General features: G+C 34.7%; 1 protein-coding gene across 1 annotated transcript; it reads right to left on the reverse strand.

The window, feature by feature from the left end:
* LOC133091490 (transmembrane emp24 domain-containing protein 2-like) lies at positions 1 to 27,596 on the reverse strand. The gene is given in 4 exon segments (XM_061190864.1): positions 1 to 769; positions 17,466 to 17,586; positions 23,197 to 23,503; positions 27,511 to 27,596. Coding segments are annotated over 4 exon segments (1,185 nt in total). The 3' UTR covers positions 1 to 98.
* Positions 27,597 to 27,824: the final 228 nt, after the last annotated feature.

Raw genomic sequence — 27,824 nt, forward strand, 5'->3', positions numbered from 1 at the left:
TTTAGAAAATAAAAACGTTGAAACTAATGACATTATTATGACCAAGACATTTGGTAAACAGTGAATTATGAGTTTGGGATCATCAGGAAAAGGCTTCTTTAAACAACCCTCCAGACTTCAAAAAATCTCTTCAGGTAGTAGATCTGTCCCAATGTCATGGCAACTAGAACAAAAGCTTCAAAGAAGGACCAAAGGACCACTCTGCTGTTTGTGTTGTCATTGATTGCCCTGTGTATTCTCTCCCGAACTTCCATGTATTCCTGTTCATGCTTTACAGCTGTCATCGCCACTGTGAGCTCATTAATCATTTCTTCTAGCTTGTTCTGGTGAGCTTCTGTTCCCATGTCTTGTCCTTTGGGGGCCTCCCCAATATCAATGGCGAGCATCACCATCTCTGGAGTCATGGTGGACATCCTACCGCTGAAACAAAACTTAAATGTTCCATCCATGTGAGCAGCAAAGGTGTATTTCCCACCGGACTCCCGGTCTCCTTTATAAATTCCTTTATTATCAGGCCCTGCAATCTCCACGTCGATGTCCAGGAAGCCGCCCTCGGCCACCTAGAAGATGAGGCCCATCTTGGTGCCCGGGGTGACCCGCTCGAGGAAGCACTCCTCAGTATGCGCGTCGATGCTGACGAAGTAGCCCGAGACCGTGGCCAGGAGGGCGGCCCGGAGCGCCAGCAGCCCAGCGAGCGTCACCACGGTGGGGCTGGGGCCGAAGCCAGGACCGGGACTGCCGCCTCCAGAGCCGCCGTCGCCGCCGCCGCCTCAGCTCAACCGCATTTATTTGAAAAAAATTAACAGAAAGATATACTCGGAAAAAGGAAGCAAACTACCATCATTTGTAGATAATATGCTTATATTCCTAGAAAACCAAAAAAGAATCATCTGACAATGGCTAAAAATGAAACGAGTCAAGCAGAGTAGCCAGCTTATAAATGATGTATGAAATCGGTAACTTTGTTATATATCAACAATAAACCACTAAGTATATGCAAAAGTTGATATTCTTAATAGCAACACAGAAAACCACCTAGGAACAAAATTTCCAATAAATTCATGGAAACCATACAATACAAGAACAATAAAGATACAAAATTCTACTAAGAAAAAATAAAAGTAGGCTATATGGAGAGCCACATCTGTTCTAGATTGGGAAGACTCAGACTATAGTTATGCCATTTCAACTATAAATTAGCCAATAAATACGTTGATTCTAATGCAAATATCCAGCATGCTTTAAAAGAGTAGACAAATTGATTCTAAAATTTGTTTATCTGTGGATATAACCAGGACATTTTTGAAGAGAAATATGGATTAGCAATTGGAGATGAGGCAATTTTGGAGGAGGATTGACCTGTCAGAGTGAAACTGAATTATAATACTACAATAATCAAAACAAAGTTATTCTAGCACCTGTTAGGTGGTAAACAAGGCAATTAATTAGAAAAATACTGAAGCGTATTTAACTATTTATAAGAATTTATTATACAAAAAAGGTCTATTTTCAAAGTCCACAAGTATTGATATTTGACATGAGTAGACACAATGGACATTTGGTAAAATCAGTCAAATTACATTGTATTAAGTATAACTGTGGCAGGATAGAAAGTAATAGTATGTGTTTTGACATGGAAAAAATCATCTGTGAAAACATAAAATATAAAATTTGGTAAGTTTTGGGAAAAGTATTTTCTATTTTAATTTAATTTTTCTTTGGCCTTTTTATTGTAGTTTTTGGCAGTATTCTTACACTGTACAACTATAAACAACAAAAATGGAATTACCTGAACAGCTAGTCATTTATATCCATGATTATCACTTACAAGTGTTCCCATGTTATTTCAATCTCTATATTCTAACTAGGTGAAAATCATGCAAACTATTTCAAAATGACTTGATCTGAGAGCTCTCCCGTCCTCTTACCCTGACTGCTAGTGGTTGTCTATTTCAAATACGGAAAAAAAATTGAAGTTCATAATTTTAACTTCTTAGCAACCTTCTTATATCTGGGAAATGTATATATCATAGTTAAGATTAATTCTCTGTGTCATCAACCCTGTCTTTCACTAGTAATGACATTCTTTTAAGGAAATTTGATTATACAATTTCCCTTCCATATTGATTTCCATCAACAATCTGTTAGAATGGTGAATGAAAGAACTGAAAATACTTGGTAAATTATTAAATGGGCTGTGCACTTTGCACCAAAAACTTAACTATATATAAGGAAGCATGCACATTCATTTCAAAGAAAGTCAAATTTGAATTAATGATTATAGAAGAAATGATAAATGATTGAATAAAATAAAATTCTCCTTGAATGGTAAGTAAAAGCTATGTGCAAACATGGATTGAAATGCAGTATAGTTTTTTTTCAACAAAGAAATATGATACATTTAAGACTTCCTTATTGCCATTGAAAAAAATGCTACAAAGGGGAAAAAATGCTTTATCTGGAAAAGTCTGGGGTTATAATGAAATAATATTAGATTAATATTTCAAAATTAATGTTATATAAAGTTTCAATTTGGATTTCTTTGATGTCAAATTTTTACTAACATATCTTTGTTTCATCTTTTATTTTGAATCATACTCGTTTGTCTACTAGCAACAATACTTGTTATAAGATATTTAAATATATTTATATACATATAATAAGATATATGGAATATATGTATTTGAATATATTTGTGCATATATGTATATATATAAACATCATCTTTTGCCTCTGTGATCCCATTAATCATTTAGGTGATTTTTCTTTCCAAACCACATCGTTTTGTCATTACATGGACATAGCAGCAAATATAAATACACTCACACACATATACACACACACACACACAGATTAAGGTAATCCTATAAAAATCATGAAATTAGTGCTGATTCTCAAGATTTAACCCACTATAAAAAAATACTTTACTACAAAGAAGACAGGATCAGTTCTTAACTCCCCTTGTAAAATGATGATACTTTCTCCATACCTGAGAAATATTTTTCCTGAATGAATTAGAGACAAATTTGGTGACTTAAAACTGATCCCTATTCAACAAAGATGATAAAGGAGTTAACTACAGGCCAGACATCTTATCTGTAAGAGTTCTCTGGGGGTCAAGAAATCACATTCATTTTGCAGGATTATTTCAGGTGGCACAATTTCTCAATTACTGTTAGATGCCTCAGAATAGAGACCTAAATCCATCTAAAACTCCTGCTGCAACGATGACAATTCTGCTGAGGTTATCTCTGCATCTGCTGTGTGACCATGTTCCACATTTACCTTTAAGTTTAAGCAAATTATGAACAGCAACCCTGCTAAAGCTGTCATCAGTGAATATCATCATCATCACATAACTGTTTGGACTTAAGAAAAAAGTTCAAACTGTAAAGGATTTTGGAAGCAGATGGTTGAAGAAGAGAATCTGGAAGGACTTCCCAGGTTTCTCATCTTTAAAATGTCATGCCATGGCTCTAATGTCAATTGTGCTAACACGACAGAGAATGAAATCTAGGCTCAGAAAAGAGCACCTGTAGTCTAAGGTCACTGAGGTAGTGGCAGAGTTGAGGCTTGCACCCAATTTACAGTGGCTCCAAATTTCACTGCTCCTTTCTGTGTGAATGACTTATTGCATATCACAATCTGTTCTTACAACATATAATTTATGGTTTTATGACTCCTGTTGACAGCCTGTGAAGGTTTAAACTCGTCAAGCACTTGTCTTTGACTTTCCCTCTAGACACAAACTAAGAGTTGGGTCAAACTAGCATCTCAAACAGCTAATCATGCAACATGAAAAGCCTGCAGAGGAGTCAGAAAGTTCCCCCCACCTCTCAGCCTTTACAGGGGTCTGGAATAGCATGGTTTCAGATTCCACATAGAAGATGACCTGGGCATTAACATTGCTCTGCCAAGTTGATAAATTTAGCAAGACTCTAGAGGTGCAGAAAACTTGCCCAAGAAGACTTATAATTCTTAGAAAAGATTTGGCAATAGTGGTGTTTTATAGAAAAAGTTTAGAGGTATAACATGGTAACTTCTAACTTGGTATGATACTGCCAAAAAATCGTCATAAAACACAATCAGACATCTAGAGTTTTGTAAAACCATTAATAACTCAGTCGTTTCATTTGGGTTGGAATATTTATTTAAATATTAAAACACGTAATATTAGCAAAATGGAGTTCACAAGAAATGGCAAAAGAGTCATATTTGTTGAATGATATGAAGGTATTTGTTTCAGACACTTATTCGAAAATGTTCGTTTCACCCTCAAATGGTATTTTTTAAAAAATTTAAACTTGGCCCATAACAGCAGTTCAGAAAGTACCGAAAGAACTTTTGAGAAGCAAGAAGCTGCATCGGCCATATCTGCAGAGCAATGGAAGAAATCTGTACTCCCTAAGCTTTCTGCATAGCCAGGATCTACATAGTGGCAAACTGAAACAGATTTGTGGCGTTTCCTTAATGTAGTTGACTAAGAATTTGCTTTGAACCATTATATAGAGAATTCGATTCCTCTAGTCATAATAATAGGTGAGACACTGTTAAATGGACTGGGAAGTGTGGAGCAGTGATAGCCAGATGGAGATAAATGAACTGTACAGAATTAGGGTGATAAAAACCAAACCTAGGCTAGACCTAGGATAGAGAGAATTCTATTCATTACTTGAGACAAAGGACCTCATCAATATGAGAAGGACGAGGAATTAAAAACAAACCTCATAATCTCACTGTGTTTACCTCTATACATTATTTAAGACATTTACATCAATAAGCATAATATATATCACCGTATAAGAAAATGTATATACTTTGGTATATAATCTTTGTAAGCCTTATGATCTATAGGGCTAGCTAAATCATTCTCAATGTTTGTGGTGCTTCTAGCAAATACTGAATAAAAAGAGTTTTGTCTGGTGTTGTTTTGCGGAAGTCCTTGAACAATTGTATACTCAATTATAAATACATTTAAGAATGTGGTTTCCAGATACGTAGATGAGGTAAACTAGAGCTTTTGCTACATAGTACTTTTGAGGAAGGCATTTTGCATACCAACTTCTCTGTAATTTGAGTTACAAAAGAAGCCCTGAGTGCTGTATTGAAAGATACCAGATAAAAACGAGAAAACACCCTAGTAGCTTCAAACATAGAGATTTTGATACAAATATTTGATTATATGTGTGATACAAGAGTTGGAGAACCAGTGAAGCAATCTAAAGACTAGTAAACAGAAGGAACTAGATATCACTCCAAAGGCTAGAGGAAAACAGGTAGAAATGATGTTACTAACCTGGAAGCTAGGGTCATTCTATGGGATGTAGAGCCATGGTGGAGACTGCCAAGTAGGTGCCATAAACACAGGGAGAGACATTATCTGGCAGGAACTAGAGCCACCATGGTGACTCAGACACTTGTGACAACATCAGTGGCAGCACGGGAGAGGAGGTATACCTTGATTTCTCTTCTCCTAGTCTCTAATATTCTACCAGTGCCTCGCATTGGCTAAACCTAACTCTAAGTCATTTGGCAAAAGTCTGCATGAATGCAGTTCCCTGAAATAAAGAGCAGAGCAAATAAAAGACTGAGATGTGAGAACAATACGCAAATGGCTGGCCCAGAGGTTGTACAGTTACAAGGGGACATGTCAAAAGTATCTTCAGTGTTACACTTATTGATTATTGATCTGTTCCATCAATAATGGATTGAATTTCATATTGCACTCACAGCTATTAACAAACATTTGTATCTTTTCTAGCCTGCCACTTTGAATATGAGAAAATTCCCAGAAGTTATCCAATGACTGATGGCTTTTAAGTACCATATGTTCATAAGGAGAATTTTTTTTCCCTTGTAGAATTATTTACAGACAGATTGTATGTGTAATTACCTATAGATTGACCAAAGTTTGCACATATGGACGGGTTTTTGGATATTTAAAAACTTCTCTTTCTTATATTTTTGGTTTTGATTTAAACCACACTGAAGAAATGCTAATTTATAGATTTTTCTTAGATAATGGGGATATGGTGTTAGCTTTCAAGGAATTCAGTGGACAATTAGGCTTGTTATTAAATACTGGCTCTCATTCTGATAGGTAACCTTAAAAAAATAAAGACAAGTAGATTGGAGACAAAGCAGTATGATCAAATTAAGCTGCAAAATTCCATGCAAGCTTCTCAGAGGAGAAGATGTTTGAATTGAGACTTCAGGCATGAGTGGAGTAGAAGAAATCATAATTCAGAGACATGTGGAAGTGTAATTTTAATCTGGTATTTTATAGTTTATTTTTACTTTATTTCTATTACCCAAATATTAAATGTTCTTTGTAGAATAGCTAAATAATACACATATGGGAAAAAAAGGCTCCATTAATCCTACGAATTGGAAGCAAACATTCTAACATTCCAATGTGCATCTTTCCAGATTTTTTATGCGTATATCAATTTATATGTAGAAAAAAATAAAGTAATTCTTACAAATGAAACTAAATTATGCATTTCATATTGTGGTTGTTTTCAAATGAAATATATTATGGATTTATCTGGCAATACTTATAAGCTCTGTGTCTCATAGATTGAATAGTTTTTCAATGCATACTTTCTAAAACTAATCATATTTTGTTAGATATTTTGGTCACTTCTAAAAATTCAATATTATGAGCAATGCTCCAATAAATTTCCATATTCCTTTTAAAGTATATAATTAACTATATTTTTAGTATATATTCCTAAAAGTATCAAAAATATATACTCAGAATAAAAGCATTTTATATACCTTGCCCTAAGAAAATCTTACCAATTTATAGACAAGTGTGAAATTTTTTAGAAGTTAGGGAAGAGGGTGATCTTTTAATTACACACATCAAAACTAGGCATCATAGCTTATTGGTATGTTTTCTTATGCAAAAGTAATTTTTCAACGTTCTTAAGCAAATACTGTCAAATTTCATTTTTAAAAGGGATACCTGGTTGGAAACTTGAACAGTGATTTTTACAAGCAAAATGTTCTTTAAAAATCTGCACTATTCACAGTTGTTTATGCCCAGTTAACCAATGCTGAACATTTAATTACAAAAGCTTTGCTACTCTATATTTAAAGGTTTGTAAAACTTCTTGCTGTAGCTTATGTAAAAAAAAGAATTGTCAGATATTTAGAATTTTGAGGAGAAATCATTGTAAGATTAAGCACATTGACACGAGATGGTAAGAAATGATCAAAAAACGTTAACTCAATACTTCTTTTCTAATAATAGGACAGGGGTATTAGTTACTTAACAACATTTTTTCACACTGCATTTGCCTCCACATTCCTGTCTATTCCTCATGCCGGGCATACCAATTGGGAAAGCAAGCTACCTTTGCTTTGAAAGCATTCTTCTATTTCTTCTTTCCTTCCTTCCTCTTTTCCTTCCATCCTTTCTCCCTTTCTCCCTCTTTGCCTCCTGCCTTATGTTTTCTTTTAATTAATTAATTCATACTATGTTTTAAGTACAGAAAAAAATTAAAATAGCCTATAATCTCACCAGCCAGATAATCTCAGTGATTAATTTTAAATAAAATGAACAACCTGCCAAGAAGGTCAAACAGCACACAACAGTACCAAATGAGAAGCAAATATGTCTTCTTTCCATTTTCCAGACCCTATTTTTTGTTTTCAAAGTTATTCATCATCAATTTTTTTCTTTTACACCTTTCCAGAAAAATAATATGCATGTACTAGCATATATGTAAAAATAATCTCTCTATTCCTATGTTTATCTATAGGTGGACATGCATATCTTTTTTTTAAAAAACAGAATAAATCATACAATGTGCACTGTTCTAAGCTCTAGTTCTAGAGAACGTTGCATAACACAGATAGATCTACACATGCTTTTTACTAATGCCAAATTATTCTGTTGTACAAATATATACCATAGTTTATTTAACTGTATCAAGGGATATTTGGGGATGAATTCTGATATACCCAACACCCTGCTGAGAACAACTTTACTTGAGAAAATAAGGACGCAATTTAGGGCAACAAATGACAAATAAAAAATAAAAATTATGAGCTCTTTAAGAGTAAGTTTATTTTGTTCAGGATGGGAATTCCAAACCATTATCTTGAGTTTCTCATTACTACGTTTTTGCCTCAGATTCCAATGAATAATTTTCTTAAGTAAAATTTAGATCTCTAAATGATCCTGTAAAAGTATGTCTTCAATGAGTCTGCAAACTTACCAATGTCTTTGACTTAGACAAAACATAATTGATATTACTTAATTTTTGGATCTCACAGGGCATAAAAGGATTCAATTTTTGGTCTTAATCAGTATTATCTCCAAATCAAGAAAGTTAACTCCTCTCAGCATGAATGTCTTAGAAAATAGGCTAATTAATAGACTTGAACGTATGCTCTAAAGCAGATATTTTAACCATTTGGAAGTGGCATGTTAGATTTTGTTTTAGTACAATTGCCTAGGTAAGGTTTTTGCCTCACTCTCCTATGTTAAAAGATTGAAATTTAGATGCGGTCTAGATCATGGATAGTACAGCTGTATCTTTTATAGCACCCGAAGCGCACTATGCTTTGTGTTTTTAAAGACCAATTCTATTTGCTGTTTCTTGGCATTAAGAAATACAGTAAAACAGCATCCCCAATCACGTTACTTGTTCTGCTATGAATTCTGTTTGCTATGCTGCTATTGCATTCAATATGTGCATTTACATTTAAGTTAACATCTAGAGTTGGATAAAATGATTTGGAACATTTTACATTTAGTGCTAAAGAGAAGACATTTGATATTTATTCGCACTTTGCTCGCCACCAGTGATTTCCAGATCTAAAATCACATTACATTCTGTTTCACATATAGTGGCATTTCCTAAGTGTCCTGTCATCATACTTTACTATTATTAAACCAATAACACTGGGTTATAATCTCACTAGAAGTCCAGAAGGAAGACTCTAAAAGAAAAAAAAGAAGGCTGAAGGGCTTAAAATATAGATGTAAATTAAATTATTACAGACATTTTTGTATAGTTCTTCCATAATATTTAAAAATTTAGAAATAACAATATGGTCCTTAATGTATGCTCAGCCAGGGTCAATGTCTTGACAGAAATGTCACCAGCATATTAAATAAAATTCCATTTCTTTGTATAACTACTATATATGTTCTCAAGGTCCTTGTCTCAGAGCAAAGTTGAATAAGACACATTTACTGCACGTCTGTAGAACTGATAGAAGAATATGGACATATTTTAAGTGTTCAAATCTCTTTAAGAAGATTACAGGTATACTGAGACAAAAAATTCATGATCCTAAGATTCACTGTGAAAAATACCACTTGGAGAAAAAATACTGCCCTTAAGGATGTATACAAAATCAAATAAGAGGAAGGAAAAATGATAAACAAATAACAAACAAAAAGCAGCTTTTCTATCTTAATAGAAAAAGTCAGCTAGAGAGAATGTAATAATTAGCCATAGTACTTACCAGCTACACATTAGAATTTTCCAAGTATTAAATCTGCATATTCTATGTAATTACTTATTTTAGAACCCTCTATAGCTTCATAGTGCTCTATGTTTTAATTAGAGCTCTAGTTAATTTTAATAATGCTCGAGAAAATTCATATCTTCTCATTTTAAATGTATTTACTTTGTATTTCTTTGTCTTTTATCTCTCTTCTCTCTACCTCATAAACATCTAATCTTTTGACAAAAGCCCTTAGATATATATCCACCGACATATAATATGTAGTGCTTCTTTGTTTTTTACATTTACATAAATTTCACTCTGTTTCTAATTTCATGCATGCACACTCTCTTTGGAGAATGTACCCATATATTGTTTTATGTTCTTTTGGTCCATTGCTCTATTTGTCACAGATTTTGCATAGTATACTTAAGGTATACATTTCTCTAGTGATGAATATCTGAGTTGCTTATAACTCCCTACTAACACAGACAATGCTTTGATGAGTGTCCTTGTTCATATTCCCTTATGAACACATGTTGGCATCTCTCTGGGATATATATCTAGAGATGTGGACCAGGAGCTGCATGATCGACATATAGTTAATTTCATTAACTAGAACCAGATTTCATTCCAAAATAACTGTATCTATTTGTTCCAGGGACACATGTCCCACTGCTTTGTGGTATCAAGTTTATCGTATATTAAATACCAAAATATATACATTGATCTCTTTTTGAGCTCTTTATTCTGCTTGAGTTGTCCAGTGTACCCATACTGTTTTTAAAAGTAAGGTTTTGTAGTATGGCTTAATAGCTGGTAGAGTATATTTTGGAAATTAGCCTGGCTGTTTGTGGATCTTTGTCTTCATAATCCATATAAATATATACAATTTTGACCATGATTTTATGAGATATAATATCTTTATAAATTTATTTTGAGATATAATATCTTTAGTATATTGTCCTTTCTATAAGCATGGTAAATATCTTTAATTATTCACTAATTTCCTTTAATTGAATTAATTTTTTTTGTCATAACATATTTATACTCCTAGAAAAACATGATATTTTATTTCTCATATTTTCTAATTGGTTTTTCTAGTACAGAGGAAAGCTATTAAATTATTTTTATTAGTTCTGTAAGTTTTTCTATTGTTTCTTTTGGTTTTCTACAATAATAATTACATGACCTACAAAAAAAATGAGACTTCTATTTCTTTACTTCTAATTCCTGTACCTTTTACTCCCTTTTCTGACTTCTAGTGTTTTCGAAGACCGCCAATACTAAATTGTGGCAGTGATTCTAGGCTTCTTTGTCTTGTTTCTTATCTAAATAGGAATACATCTAATTTTTTTTTATAAAGATTGGTATCAATATTCTCCATATACTTATTAAAAATACTATTTTTCAAATTCCTTCTGCTTGGAGAACTTACTTTCATTTTACTTGCAGTACAGATCTTCTCTTAATAAGTTCTCTGAAGTTTTGTTTGTTTAATTTCTCAAATTTCTTTTTCCTTTTCAAAAGATACTTTTACTGGGTTTTGAATTCTGTGTTATTTTTTCTTTCACTACTTTAAGGATGACATTTAATTATTTTCTGTATTACATAGTATCTGAGGAGAACTCTGTTTCACATCTTATTCTGTTTTTGTCCGTGCAATATATCTATTTTCCTTTAATTTACTTCACAATTTTCTTTATATTTGTTTTCAGTAGTTTGTATGTTATATGTGTGTGTTATGGTATTTATCCTGTTTGGAGTTCTCTGAGCGTATAGATATTTGGTTTAATATGTTTTGTTATTTTTTGAAAATACTCAGCCATTCCTTTTACAAATATTTTTTCTCCTCCATTTTCTTTTTCCGTCTTCTCAGACTCAAATTATACATAAGCCATTTGATACTGTTCCACAGATCTTGGATGCTCTGTTCTAATTTTTGTTTTCATTTGTTTATTTGCTTATTTATTTATTTATACTTATTCCCCTTTGTATTCCAGTTTGGATAATGTTTTTCAATCTATCTTCAAGTTCACTGACTCTTTCCTCAACTCAGTTGAATATATGGATAACTTTGACTAAAGCAATCTTAATCTGTTACAGTGTCCTTTACTTCCAGTATTTCCATTTAATCTTTTCTTTCATATTTCCATTCAACTTTTGTTATAGTTTTCAATTGTCTGCCAAAAAGTTCCAAGAGGATTTTGACAGAGTAATCATAGTATTTTAAATTACCTGTCTCATAGTTCCAACATACACATCCTTTACTAATCTTTTTCTGTTGATTGTTTTGTCTTTGACAGTGTATTTCTTGCTTTTATTTATTTCATAATTTTTGCTTGATTGTTGCATGTAATGTGTCGAACTTTAGAGCCTGAGGTGAATGCTATTTAGACCCAAAAACATACATTCTTCTTCTCCTTAGCCATTAGTTCAAATATAGAAGGCCAAATCCTTTCTTCGCTTACAGACATATTTTAGCTCCTAATCTGACCGTCTTTAATTCTGCCTATTTATTTCAGAGTAAAATATAATTGATTAGATACAAGCTTTCTTGGTTACAATCACACACTAGTGCATCCCTAAACTTACTATTTTGTCACAATTAGTTAGATGACTCAGCATTTTTGTCACCTAAAGCAGGGGTGAAATGTGTAGTTTAGAAATTATTTTCTAAATTCATGCCTTAAGAAGAACTGTAACCATTTTGTTTTAGCAATAGTGTGTATCATCTCTATGATCAGCCCACATTGTTAAAGATACCATGACTGTGGGATGTATTAATAGCAGCATCACATGTAATAACCAGATTCTCTGAGCTTCCTGGATCTGTGGTTTGGTGTCTGATATAAGTCTGGGGAAATTCTCAGTCATTATTGCTTCAAATATTACTTCTGCTCCTTTCTCTCTTTCTTTTCCTTCTGATATTTCCATTATGCATATGTTATACCTTTTGTAGTTGTCCCACAATTCTTGGATATTCTGTTCTATTTTTTCCAGTCTTTCTTAAAATGTCCATCTGTTTGTTTGTACTATCCATCTGTTCTTATATGTTATCTACTTTTCCCATTAAAACCCTTGCCATATTAAGTTTTTTTAACACTTGGTCTAATTCCAACATCCCTGCCACGTCTGGGTTTGACTCTTATGCTTGTTCAGTCTTTTCAAACTGTGCTTTTTACCTTTAATATGCCTTACAATTTTTTGTTGAAAGATAGACATCATGTACTGGGTAAAAGGAACTGCAATACCTAGGCCTTTGGTAATGTAGTGGTAAGGTGTTGGGGGAAGGGAAGCATTCTATAATCCTATGATTAGGTTAGGTTTCAACCTTTTGGTGAGCCTGTGCCCCTGAACAGTGAGCTTCACCAGTGCGTCTCAGTTTTGTTTTTTTTTTGTCCTCTGCCTCTCCACCTCTGTTAGGTCAGACCAGCATTATTAGAGGGGTCTAGAGCTAGAGTTTGGTATTTCCCTTCCCCCAGATGAGTTAGGTTCTGATAAAATCTCTGCAGGTTAGGCTTTAGTAAAATAGTTTCTTCTGAGAGCAGGGCTTGTTAAGAAGAACAGAATACTTCAAAAGTATTTCAAAATACTTTTCTCCCCCTCCTGCTGGAAACTCGAGGGGATTTTTCCTCAGTATTTGCTGTAAGAAAATGGTACAGCTCCTGCAGGTAAAACTCATAGAAGTGTGAGGGAGTCCCTATGACTGGGTCCCCCTGGAGATCCAAATAGACTCACAGATTCGGAGGAGAAACTAGTGGTTGCCTGGGGTGTGTGTGGGTGGAATGGATGAAATAAGTGAAGGGGATTAAGAGATACAAACGTACAAACTACCAGTTATAAAAAAAAAATAAGTCACAGGATGTAATGTACAGCACAGGGAATATAGTCTGTAATATTATAATAACTTTGCATGGTGTGTAACCTATATCAAATCACTATGTTGTGCGCCTGAAGCTAATATAATATTGTAAGTCAACTATACTTCCAATACAAAAAAAAAAAGGAGCTGTTGATTCTTTTAGTTTTATCAGCTTTTTCCTTGTTGTTAAGACACAGTGGTGATTTCTAAACTCCTTACATGCTGGATCAGAAGTGTGAAATCTGACAAAAGGAAATTCATTCTTGAATAACTATGTTGAATGAACATTGTTAATTGCATGGTTTAGATACTGTCTGGCCTTCAGGAGGCAGTGAGACTAGATGGATTTCTGAATGTAATTCCCAAAGGTAACCAACAAGTTTTAAAGGAAACATTGTATAAAAGAATTTTAAGTTGTAAGTATTCTTACTATTGGGCAGGTATAACCAAAATTCGAATACAATGTTTCTGATGTTCTAGAAGGATTCTCCAGGAAAGTTTTGAAATGCATACCTATACATATTTTTTAAGAATTACAAAGATAATATCACAAGGACAGATGATTATATCTCATACTATCAACACTAGTAAAATAGTTCTAGTGTCTTCTTAAAATTCTACCATAACATTGAAGCTTGATAGTTATGCTTTGAGGACAAATCATTTGTGTCAAATTGTGTCTTTAGAGTAAAAGCAAAACTCTGTGGATGACTAAAAAATATTTTCAAGAAAAAAATACTACAAAATAATGAATCAAATAGCATCGTCACTGTTGTTAGTAAATAGAGATACTTATCAGAAATAGTGGGGTTAGAATTGTATCTGCCATAAACAATAGAGAAATAGGGGTGACTTTATGAGGATAAAATTTAACTCTAAGGAAGAATTATTAAAATCCTAGCACTGGAAATTAAAGTATCTGAAATAAAATATTTATTGAAAAGGCTTAACAGCAGATTAAACACAAATTATCTAAACTGAAGTCAAAGAAAAAAAAAGTCAGAGCACCAGAGAGATATTTAGGGAATAAATGTACTTGGGATCAGAGGGAGAGGAGAGAGAGAATGCAACAGAAAGAATATTTTGAAGATGTCTGAGAACTCCCTAAAATCGCTGCAGGATCTCTATTCTATAAAAAAATGTGTGCCAATAAAACTCAAAAAAATTGTTTTTTATTTCATTTAGTGAAAAAAATTATATAGCGTTATCTTTGCCTATTTCAGTCATGTAAAAAAATTGGCTATTTTCATCAACCTAATATTATTTCTTCAGTCAAACAGAAAAACCAGCAGAAGTAAATCAAAGCTAGATTTAGATAATTCAATTTGTTCATAAACAAACAAATAAATAAATAATCACAACAAACAAAAATCAAGAAGCCTGGGATATATTTCTCTATATTGTCTTGTTCCATTTGGGTTGCTCTAACAAAATACCAGAGATTGTATGGCTTGTAAACTACAGACATTTATTTCTCACCGTTCTAGATGCTAGAAGTCCAAGATCAGGGTGCCAGCATGATCAGGGTCTGGTGAAGGACCTCTTCCAGGTTGCAGACTGCCAACTTCTCACTGACTCCTCAATCCCTCCCATGTGGGAAGGGGCAAGCAAGCTCTCCAGTCCTCTTTAATAAGGGTTCTAATCCCATACCTGAAGGCTTCACTCTCTACTCTCTCCCAAAGGCCCCACCTCCAAATACCATCACATTAGGCATTAGGATTCCAACATATGACTTTTGAGGAGACAAATTCAGACCATAGCACACATGTGCTACATTCAGTTAATTAAATCAAGTTCTTATACATCTTATGTATCTCTTTAATTAACCATTTTCTCTCCATACCTACTAAAAATTATTTATGTTAAATTGTCATCAACTTTTTCTTGGATTAAAAAAGGAGGGGGGCAGGGTTAGCAACTTGTCTCTGACCTGTCATTCCAGTTGGAACTGGGAGAATGACCAGGGAGAAATGATTTGGTTAAATCTTGTGAACATGCAAATCACCACACTTGACAGCATTAATTAGTAGAAAGATAAAGGAAAGTCCTTGTCTATGGCTTGCTTTTAGCAGGACTTGCCTGTCTGTCTCTGATTGTTGTGAGTCTGATTTGATAATCCGATTCTGTGTTTCTTAGATTAGTGCTGTTAGCAGAATTATCTTTATTTTTTACAAATAATGATAGCTAAGACACTTTTTAGCAAGAAAAAAAGGGATTAGAAATGCTTTAGGATAATTTAATGCCTACTTATTGTTGGTGGAAAGAAGACTTGAGGTAGATTATGAAAGGCAAATTTTATCAAAGAATTCAGGAGAAATAAGCTTAGAACCATGGGCTAAATGAATAGAGTTCCAGGCAAAAGGCAAATGTACAAAAAACGTTTTCCCTCGATAATGTGACCATCTCTGGTGAAAGTTAGATCTCTAATACACAATGCTGGAAAAATGAGAAAATAAGAAACAGACTTTTTTTTGGAAGTCTTTCTGGTCATATATTACATACTTGGTGCACTAAACAGCTCAGAAAAAAATGCTATATTCAGTTGCAAAATAACTCAGTTAAGACCACTGGTTACTTAAAACAATTATACAAGTACCTGGAAGCAAAACTTAGGTGACCATAGAATTCCAAGCATATTCTGTGAAAGAACTAGACATTTTAAAGAGAGACACCAGTAAAAAGAATTAACAGCCAATAGACACTTCATCAATTTAAGATACTGCCAAGTAGAATAGACTAATGGCCAAGTGGCCACATACCTTTGTGATAGATGTTTCTCCATGGTATAGCAATTATGTTGCCACAGTGGGTGAAGATGATGGTTTGGGGAAAACCTTTGGAGGGTTAATTGCCTCAACTTGCACTGACTCACAAGTGGAATTCTCCTAAAGTGATAAGAATGTGCTGAGCATCCACCTAGCTTGGCTTTATCATGATCAAGGGTAATGCACTGAACTTAATGCCATTGATACAGACTATGATACAGGATGTAATAAAAGGACTATCTATCTTGAGCAACTTAGGTACCTTGCTCTTAGTAGGCTAAGAGAATATTCAGGAAGTACTGTGACTTGGGATGTGTGATGAGAAAATGATACACATGGTCCAACTGAGATATGGCACAAAAAGAAGAAATGAAAAGACTAATGATGGTAACAATAACCTATTCAACTGGTGGCTTTTGAAGAATGTGTTGAAATAAAGAACACTGACAAGACTTCTACGAAGAAATTGATAGCATATTTTTAATGCTAAGGAGACGAGAGATCCACTCTGACCCAATCCCAACCTATTAAAACATGATGCCAATTGTGTCTTATTTTTTTCTAACCTGGAGGAGTTAAAATCTAATTAAGATAATCAGGATTTAGACTGGAAAATACTTGAATGGGGTGGGAGGGTCAGTTTACTCTTTTTCTTAAATCTATTGAATCTAAAACAGATTGAGGGGATGAGAGTTGCTTTCCTCATCCATGGGTGGTGTGGTGGGAAACATGGGCAGCATCTTAGGCCTTATAACAATTTGAATGGTATTGCTTGGAAATATTTTATAAAATCATTTTAGGATTGATGGATATGGGGCTGTATGTACAGTAATCCTTACAGGGAATAGAGATGGCACTCTGAAAGGTACAAGTTAAACTGGCAGGGCATATCAATTACATAAAGAAGGGAACTAAAGTTACAAATTGAAAAGATTATTCTCTAGTCCAGTCACCTTAACCTGAAGGTATAACAGTATTGGACATTTTGGAGCGTGGAGCATTTTTTGCCATTACTCTTTTCATGGGAGTTATCAACTAAGCTTCTCCTTTGCCTAGTTTTAATTGGCCTTGCTAAATGGGACGTTTTGTAATTATCCATGCCCTTCTAGGTAGTAGAAATTAGGCAATCCAGAATTTTAGGGGGCAGCATAAGATCTGTGTTCTAATTAAGGAAATGGCTGAAGTTGGAGTTTGATTCTCCCTAATTCTCTTTTCAACCGTATTTTCCAGTCAGTTTACAAGGCAGCTCCTGGAGACTCATGGTAGATTGTCAAGGATTAAAAACTTTATTCCTCTGAACATTTCAGTTGTACGGAAGTATACCCATATAGTGCCTACATAGTATTTTTTTTTTTTTTTGGCCACACCTCGTGGCTTATAGAATCTCAGTTCCCTGACCGAGGATCCAGACTGCTCACTCCGCAGTGAAAGTGCGGAGTCTTCACCACTGGAGCATGGAGGAATTCCCCTTACAAAGTATTTTAAGTACTATATAGGAAATACAACAGTTCAAGCAGAATTGGTCAGTCAATATAGGTATGGTTAATGATTTATTTAAAATGCCAGTTTTGAATCCCATCCAGGCACAATTTGCATTCTCATGAAATGGAATCCACTACGCTACAAGGTTATTTGAATTCGCCACCATAATGCCATAATCTAGTGAGGTGGCACTTGGACTTGATAACCATAAAAAGCAAGTTAGTTCCCTATGTTGATAAAATAATAATTGCTCTCTTCAAAGGAGGAAATGTAGGGGGAGTTAGAAACTGTAGTCACTCATATGACTAATAGTGTTTGTGAAATAAACCCACCTAGAATTCAAGGGCAATTCATTTTGTGAAATTCCTGAGAATTATGTGGTGATGGCAACCAGAGACATTCTTCAAAATGTGGGGACTCAGTTACCATCTCTCAGTGAACTTGTTTTAAGCAAGAAGCTCAGGGATTAGCGGTGTCCAGACTTTGATAAAAATGTATTCCTTATCCAGGAATCCTTTTCACAAAGCTAAGAGAATAATAGCAGAACCTGAATGGGGCTCTGAGCAAAACTGAACATTAAAAGTCTTATTAAGAGTGACAGCATAGGCAGTCCCAATCAACCCTTATGGCTCAACTGAGCAGGTACTGCTAGATCTGTTTAAAGCTAGAACACGTGAAGACTAGAGCACTTGGCAGAAATTGAATAAGGCTACCCCGCAGATACCCCTAGGTTTTGAACACAAATGCTGCCATTTGAATGAACATTTCTAGCTTGTTACTGGGAGTTGGTCAAAAGTGCCCCCATCAGAGATGTGCATCAGGTAATTGTAAGGCTAGAAATAATAATTATGTCTCGGGAGAGGTCAGAAAAATATTAGAATAGAGATTGAAGTACATGGAGAGGGAGTGGAAAAATTCAGTGTTAGTGCATCATATATATGAGCAGATTATTGCCTCACTGCCAACAGAGCCAACAATTGAGTCTCTTAGGTCCTCCACACCCCTTTCAATTTGTAGTCTGAACCTTCTGACTTTTCCCCAGCTGAGGCAAAGCTGACTGCTTGGTCCATGGATGGGAGTTCCTGAATTGAAGGGACACATTGCCATTTGGAAATCAGTCACACTATCCCCTGCAGAAGGTAAAACCTTGGTGGAAGAAGTCAAGGGAAAGCCTGCAGTGGGCAGACCTGAGACCCACTTAAAATGCAGGAAAAGAGAAGTTAGGCTCATGCCTCAGGGGAATATTTGAATATTTGTAAGCTTTTAAACTATAGTCGATGACCTTGGATTATATACAGGCAAATGGGTCTTCTAAAAAACATGGCTTCATATGGGACTCTTATTTATGGAAATCCCTGTGGAATTTAGAGGAATAATTTAGACGCACCTTGTAGATGCCAAATAAAAATACCAGTTGCCAGTTCAGAAGTCAAATGGAATGCTAAGGCAGAAATAGCTGAATCCCTAGGGCAGGGATGCAGATGCTAAGGCCATGCACCCATGGGCTGAAATGGCATATTCACCTTGCCCCTGATGAATTCACTAATAAGAAACTACACCCACTGCCAACAAGGAAGGAATTACTTGAAAATGTCTGTGAGTAAAAATTTCCCCCAATAAAGCCTATATATAGTTGACAAGTATATTATATTAAACATCTACACGAAGGGTTACAAGCTGGGTTTAACTGTAGTTGATATTTAGTCTAAGTTTTGCTTACCTGTGAAAGGGGTAACCTTGGATAATATGACATAATTAATAGTTAGGAACAGCAAGTTTCTATCAATTTACCTGGATACATTTCTTATAATCAGGGTTCACATTGTTATGGGCAAGAACTATTCTAAGCATTTACATATATTAATGTGTAATACGACAGCGCTTCTCCGAGGAACACACTATCACTACCTAAACTTTAGAGCTGAAGAAACTGAGTCACAGAGAGGTTAAGTGATCTTCCCAATGTCATGCAGAAAGTTAGTGGTAAAGTCCATAAAGGCTGCTTTGGAGTCTCTGCTCTTAAGCAACATGCTGTACTGCTTCTCCACAGTCAAACACTGATCAGAATTTTTAAAAATCAGTTTAGCAATATATACTGAGAATCTTAAAAGCAATCATTTTCTGATACATTTTTATTACATCATTTTTTGTTACACAGGAAAACAAGATTCAAAATAACGGCTGGTGAAATGGAAAAAATTATGCAAATTAAAATAAATAATAGACTAATAAAGCAAATAAATTAATATGTAGATATTAAAAAAAACTTTAGAATTTCTGATTTTAAAATTAATAAAAAAGTAGAAACACAATTCCATGCTCATTATGATTTTACTGTATAAATTTAGCACTTACATTTAAAACTAGAAGTGAATGGTACAAAATGTTGACAGTGAATGTATGTGGGTTGTGATATTATGAGTCATTTTTTTCCCTGTTTTGATTTTTATCCATTTACCAAATTTAAAATAACAAACCCATTTCCTTATGTTTTCCTCCATATACATTTTATTTATTTATTTATTTTAACATCTTTATTGGAGTATAATTGCTTTGCAATGGTGTGTTAGTTTCTGCTTTATAACAAAGTGAATCAGCTATCATATACATATATCCCCATATCTCCTCCCTCTTGCGTCTCCCTACAACCCACACTATCCCATCCCTCTAGGTAGACACAAAGCACCAAACTGATCTCCCTGTGCTATGTGGCTGCTTCCCACTAGCTATCTATTTCACATTTGGTAGTGTATATAAGTCCATGCCACTCTCTCACTTCGTCCCAGCTTACCCTTCCCCCTCCCCGTGTCCTCAAGTCCATTCTCTATGTCTGCATCTTTATTCCTGTCCTGCCCCTAGTTTCTTCAGAACCATTTTTATTTTTTTTAGATTCCATGTATATGTGTTAGCATACGGTATTTGTTTTTCTCTTTCTGACTTACTTCACTCTGTTTGACAGACTCTAGGACCATCCACCTCACTACAAATAACACAATTTCATTTCTTTATATGGATGAGTAATATTCCCTTGTATATATGTGCCACATCTTCTTTATCCATTCATCTGTCAGTGGACACCTAGGTTGCTTCCATGTCCTGGCTATTGTAAATAGAGCTGCAATGAACATTGTGGTACATGACTCTTATGGAATTATGGTTTTCTCAGGGTAAATGCCCAGTAGCGGGATTGCTGGGTTGTATGATAGTCCTATTTTTAGTTTTTTAAGGAACCTCCATACTGTTCTCCATAGTGGCTGTATCAATTTACATTCCCACCAACAGTGCAAGAGTGTTCCCTTTTCTCCACACCCTCTCCAGCATTTATTGTTTGTAGATTTTTTGATGATAGCCATTCTGACTGGTGTGAGGTGATACCTCATTGTAGTTTTGATTTGTATTTCTCTAATGATTAGTGATGTTGAGCATCCTTTCATGTGTGTGTTGGCGATCTGTACATCTTCTCTGGAGAAATGTCTATTTAGGTCTTCTGCCCATTTTTAAACATGACTCAATTTGAAAACCACTTTCTTTTTTACATTAGATTGAGTCAAATTTGCTTTTGTAAGATGAAGATCATTGCATTTACTGTGGGCTTTGAAATAATATTACATTCCAACTATCAAACTGACTTCTTCAACACATTTATAAATGTTTTACAAACCATTTAAACAATCTCAAACATTTTTGTTTGGTTGAGTCTTTACTGTGCACTTATGATTTTTGTGACACAAAGAGAACTTTGGATGACAGATATTATTATCGGATTTTAGTTCAGTGTTATAAATGTTTGATAGAATTCACCTGTGAAGCCATCTGGTCCTGGGTTTTTGTTTGTTGGAAGATTTTTAATCACAGGCTCAATTTCAGTGCTTGTGATTGGTCTGTTTATATTTTCTATTTCTTCCTGGTTCAGTCTCAGAAGGTTGTGCTTTTCTAAGAATTTGTCCATTTCTTCCAGGTTGTCCATTTTATTGGCATACAGTTGCTTGTAGTAATCTCTCATGACCCTTTGTATTTCTGCAGTGTCAGTTGTTACTTCTTCTTTTTCATTTTTAATTCTGTTCATTTGAGTCTTCTCCCTTTTTTTCTTGGTGAGTCTTGATGGGACTCTCTGTGTTTCCTGGACTTGATTGACTATTTCCTTTCCCATATTAGGGAAGTTTTCAACTACAATCTCTTCAAATATTTTCTCAGTCCCTTTCTTTTTCTCTTCTTCTTCTGGGACCCCTATAATTTGAATGTTGGTGCATTTAATGTTGTCCCAGAGGTCTCTGAGACTGTCCTCAATTCTTTTCATTCTTTTCTCTTTATTCTGTTCTGCAGTAGTTATTTCCACTATTTTATCTTCCAGGTCACTTATCCGTTCTTCTGCCTCAGTTATTCTCCTGTTGATCACTTCTAGAGAATTTTTAATTTCATTTATTGTGTTGTTCATCATTGTTTGTTTGCTCTTTAGTTCTTCTAGTTCCTTGTTAAATGTTTCTTGTATTTTCTCTATTCTATTTCCAAGATTTTGGATCATCTTTACCATCATTACTCTGAATTGTTTTTCAGGTAGACTGCCTATTTCCTCTTCATTTGTTTGGTCTGGTGGGTTTTTACCTTGCTCCTTCAACTGCTGTGTGTTTCTCTGTCTTCTCATTTTGCTTAACTTACTGTGTTTGGGGTCTCCTTTTCACAAGCTGCAGGTTCATAGTTCCCGTTGTTTTTGGTGTCTGCCCCCAGTGGGTAAGGTTGGTTCAGTGGGTTGTGTAGGCTTCCTGGTGAAGGGGACTAGTTCCTGTGTTCTGGTGGATGAGGCTGGATCTTGTCTTTCTGGTGGGCAGGACAGCGTCCAGTGGTGTGTTTTGGGGTGTCTGTGACCTTATTATGATTTTAGGCAGCGTCTCTGCTAATGTATGAGGTTGTGTTCTGTCTCGCTAGTTGTTTGGCATAGGGTGTCCAGCACTGTAGCTTGCTGGTCATTGAGTGGAGCTGGGTCTTAGCATTGAGATGGAGATCTCTGGGAGAGCTTTCGCTGTTTGATATTACATGGAGCCAGGAGGTCTCTGGGGGACCAATGTCCTGAACTCAGCTCTCCACCTCAGAGGCTCAGGCCTGACACCCGGCCAGAGCACCAAGACCCTGTCAGCCACACAGCTCAGGAGGAAAGGGAGGAAAAAAAGAAACAAAGAAAGAAAAAATTAATAATAAAATATAGTAAAATAAAGTTATTAAAATAAGAAATTAAAAATTATTTAAAAGAATAAAAATAATAAAAAAAAGAAAAAAGAAAGAAGAGAGCAACCAAACCAAAAAACAAATTCACCATTGACAAGAAGCACTAAAAACTGTACTAAAATAAAAACAAAACAAACGGACAAACAGAACCCTAGGACAAATGGTAAAAGCAAAGCTATACAGACAAAATCACACCAAGAAGCATATACATACACACTCACAAAAAGATAAAAAGGAAAAAAATACATATATCTTTTGGGAAGTCTGAGGTCTTCGGCCAGCGTTCAGTAGGTGTTCTGTAGGAGTTGTTCCACATGTAGATGTATTTCTGATATATCTGCGGGTAGGAAGGTGATCTCCATGTCTTACTCCTCTGCCATCTTGAAGGTCTCTTGCCGCTGTCCTCAGTCCGGCCCTTGATCGCCGAGGCCATCCGTCGGTCCCAAGAGCCTCGGAGGGAGGACGAAAGAGGTGTCCCCGTGGCTGGGACAGGCTCTCAGTGAGGCAAGGGGAAGGACCCGAGTGAGGAGCCGAGGCGGATACGGCTGCTCCTGCCACGGATGCCACCGATTCCCCAAGCCGGAGGTGTCGTAGAGGCCGTGTCCTCGGGATTGCACTTCCCGGAGCACAGCGCTTGCCTCTGGTGCGGTGGCTGAGCACCAGGATGTGGCAGGCTGGGCCGGCGAGGCTGGACTCTCTTTTCCTTTTAAATAGAAAATAATTTCTTAATAATAATTCCTTCTATTCCTCTGTGCAATGAATATTAACAGCTTCTTATATACATTGGTTGCATGTTGGTAAAATGAATCGTTTCCTATCTATATTGATGGCTTTCTTAGTGGCCAACTGGTCCATCTCCATTATTCTGTAGCTTAAGGATATATTTAATTATCCATGCACACAAACCATTTGAGTAATATTCTCCTAATACAATGAAATTGTGTCTTTGTTGGTTGGTTTTGCTTTAAAAATGACTTATGCTGTATTCAACTCTAATTTTCTATTTTCCTAATATGGAAGGTAAGAGAATAATGGGTATTCAAGTAGTTCCCAATAAACTGTGAAGATCTCTTACTGATAAAGATCTTCTCTTCCTGTGAAGTTCAGGGCCTATATTCCACGTTGGTACAACAGGAACTGAAACATGGATTATATTCCCTGCCATGTTTGAAAATGCATCTTTTAATTTTATTGTAATTCTTAGGAAGCATCATCGCCGGGCATAACCATAATAGGTAATTTTCATGAAGCATATTAGAAAGTATAAAGCTCATCCTGATGGAATATATGCTAAGGTCATCCCTCTAGGTGAGGGAAATATGATAATTATTCAATGTTTAAATATCAGGGAACAAATGAAGTTGTATTAATATCATTGGAATAACATATTTATTTAATATCACAATCAGTTACAGGGAGAAAAATGTGTCTGAATTTTCAAGGAATTATTCGTTTTGAAATGCATTTTTATATAGTTCAGAATGTTTTTTAAAATGGTAGAAACATTTGAAAAATATAAAGAATAGTATAGTTTAATATGTTAACAGTACATATTTGTAAGGTATATTGCTTGCTATGCAACTCAAAAGAAAAATGTAATATATACTTTCACTGGTAAAAATATCTTTCTTATAGAGGATGTTTCATAATAAAACTTTCTTAAACTCTAATCCTTAATCTTTCAAGCAAGTGCAATGTTAAAGCTCTTCTTTCTGTAATAAACTCTAGGTGTGGTTTAAAAAATTAAGGAAAAAGTAATTTCTTTTGGTCCATATGCTGCTGGATTTTATAATCAAAACAAACAAAAATATTTAACACATTTTCTGTGTTTTTCATCACCAAAACAAGAGAGTTTTGGAATATTGCTCATTTATATTATACACTATCTAAACAATACCATTTTAATGTTAATAACATGGTTTGCTATTTTGACTTTATTGTTTAATAAAAGTTAAAAAGGAAAATAATTGAACTTATTTTATCTGAATGAATATACATGTTGCCATAAAAATTATAATAATATTGAGCATTCAACATTTTCACTAACTAGAATTGAATGTCTCCTTTTTTGTCATATGCAAGGTTAAATGATACAAAAATTAAGTTTAGGGAAGCCTTCACTGTGCCAGTTTTTACCATTACAAAATGTCCTGTGAGAATTGGAATATGTTTTTCTTATCTCAACATGACAAGTGTTACCACTATTGATGACCCCAAATAATGATTCTATTATCTAAATGTTTTTGTATTCAAATAAGACATTTAAAAAATTGCTACTGACTTGCTGTGTGACCTGGAGCCATTCACTTAACCTCTCTGTTTTTTGATAGGAATCAGATTAAGATTAATTATCCATGCGTGCTTTGCTAGCCCAGAGAGATAATGAGAGAGAATCTGTAAACTAAATTAGATGTTAAAATATGTCATACACATTCAAAGTGTTATTCCAATGTGTAATCATATACAGTAAGGTCTGTCAGCATTTAAATTAAATGATAAGCTTAGATATTTAAAAGTGGTTTGTGTGGAATTTAGAAATTAAAGGAAGACCAGAGTTTCCTCCAATTCATAATCCATATTAAATGGTTAGAGGGGAGAACAAAACTGGAGATGAAACTTTTATTCAAAGTTGAATGTGATTTTCCTACATTTAAAGATCTTAGTTTTCTTAGAATGACATTATTCCTTCTAGAAAGGGGGAAAAAACTTTTCCTTGAAAAACTGTCATAGGTCAAGTAGTTATTAGCAATCTTTGACACCGCTGGGGAATCAAGATTCCTGATTTCTAGTCTTAGCTAAGGAGATAATTAATTAGCTGTGCCTTGAGGAATTCAGCTACACAGTTTGAACCTCACTTTTTTAAATTAAAAAAAATTATTACATAAGTTTCAGGTGGACAGCACTTATCATTTGACATCAGTATATACTACAAAGTGATCAGCACAAGTCTAGTTACCATCCATCAGCATACATTTGTCCCCCACTTTACCCATTTCTCCCACCCCCCACCCCCCTTCCCCTCTGGTAACTGCTAACCTGGTCTCTGTAACTATGAGTTTGTTTTTGTTTTATTTTTTTGTTCATTTGTTTTGTTTTTTTAGATTCCACATATGAATGAAATCATACTATGTTTGTCTTTCTTACATGTTTGACTTATTTTGCTTAGCTTAATACCTTCAAGGTCCTTCCATATTGTTGTAAATGGCAGAATTTCAAATTTTTTTTATGGCTCAGTGATATTCCATTATATATATATATATATACATATATATATATATATATATATATATGTGTGTGTGTGTGTGTGTGTGTGTGTGTATATATATATATATACACACACACACACACATATATACCTATCTTCCATATTCTTTAGCCATTCATCTATCGATGAACACTTAGGTTGTTTCCATACCTTGGCTATTGTAAATACTGCTGCAATGAACATAAGGGTTACATATATCTTTTTGAATTAGTGTTTTCATATTCTTTGGGTAAATACCCAAAAGTGGAACAGCTGGGTCATATGGTACTTCTTTTCTTAAGTTTTTGGGTAATCACCATACTGTTTTCCATGGTGGCTGCTCTAATTTACTGTTCCACCAACAGTGTATGAAGGTTCCCTTTTCAACACCTCTTCTCCAACAATTGTTATTTCTTGTCTTTTCGATAATAGCCACTTTCTTAATCTGAAGAATGACAGGGAATTTACAGCCAATGGCTTCTAGAAGTAATTTCAGAGTGAAAATTTTATGACATAAATCATTCAAATTATTCTTATAGCCTTGTCAATTCTACCTGAATAATAAGAATAATAAAACACATACATACACACATTGGTTTAAAAATAAGAAATAGATTGAGAACCAACTCCCTGGGTTGTATTTTAGATGGTACAAGATTTTATATGCATAGTCCCTTCAAGAGGTAATAGAATAAACTTGTAAACATCTCTTAGAGACATACTTGATCAGGTAATTCTGAAAAGGAACATTTCCTTATTCCATGGGTGATATTTCCCTAATGCTTTGAGTTTGATCTCATTGTGGATGACAGCCATGTTTTCTGTGGCGAGTACTTGGGTCTAATATCACATGCAAAGGCCTGAGGTAGTTGTTTCATTTGTCTAATTTAGCACTTCTATATTATTTTATCATTGAATTTTACCAATTGCATTTAGAAGCTTAGTCCTTGGATCAGCCATAGTTTAACATGTCCAAATTCCAAACGTTTTTTGTTGCTCTTTGAATCGCAGGTGCCTTCTTAATTTGGATTTCTTCTACCGTTAGGTCTCTGTCATGCTTACTGTTTTCCAAGTACTCCTTTCCATTTCATATAGAATTTTCTATGATCAGCTGCATTCATCTGTTTGCGCACCTACTGCAGTTTCTTCACCATATGTGCATTCTTAATAAGTTGCTTGTGGCCAGTCAATCATGAACCATTTATAATTTAAGCCATTTATAATTTAAGCCTTACCCACATACCAAAGATTTCACTGTTATTCATGTGCTCCTTTATCTGCTTTTACTTGCAAACTAACTATCATTCGCTCCACCAGAAGCAATCATCCACCATCTGTCAATCTGAGACTCACTTGTCTTGGAAACTGAAGCCTGGTGTTTATATATTGCAGGTATTATGAGCACTTCTCATCTGACACCCTTCTCTCTCTTCTCCATTCATTTTTTCTATTGTTAACAAGCATACTTTATGATGTTTTCTATGCTTTGTGACTTGTCCTCTAGGTAGATATTTTCAGCATGACTACGTCTTTGAAAGAAAAGTGGTGTCATCGTATTCACCTTGTCATATTTAAGTATATCTCAAAGCAATGGGAACTTCACCAGAATTAGAAATACAGCAATAATTCATTGTATGGAATTTTTCCAATTTTTTATAGGAAGAGACTGGATATATTAATTACATGAAATAATTAATATTACATGTATTAATTAATTGTCAAAGAAAGTTTATTTTTATCCTGAAAAGTAATTCCATTTTTCTTATCCATACCTTCTTGT

Source organism: Eubalaena glacialis, chromosome 1, assembly GCF_028564815.1.
Source record: "Eubalaena glacialis isolate mEubGla1 chromosome 1, mEubGla1.1.hap2.+ XY, whole genome shotgun sequence".
In the NCBI taxonomy this organism is placed as follows: Eukaryota; Metazoa; Chordata; class Mammalia; order Artiodactyla; family Balaenidae; genus Eubalaena; species Eubalaena glacialis.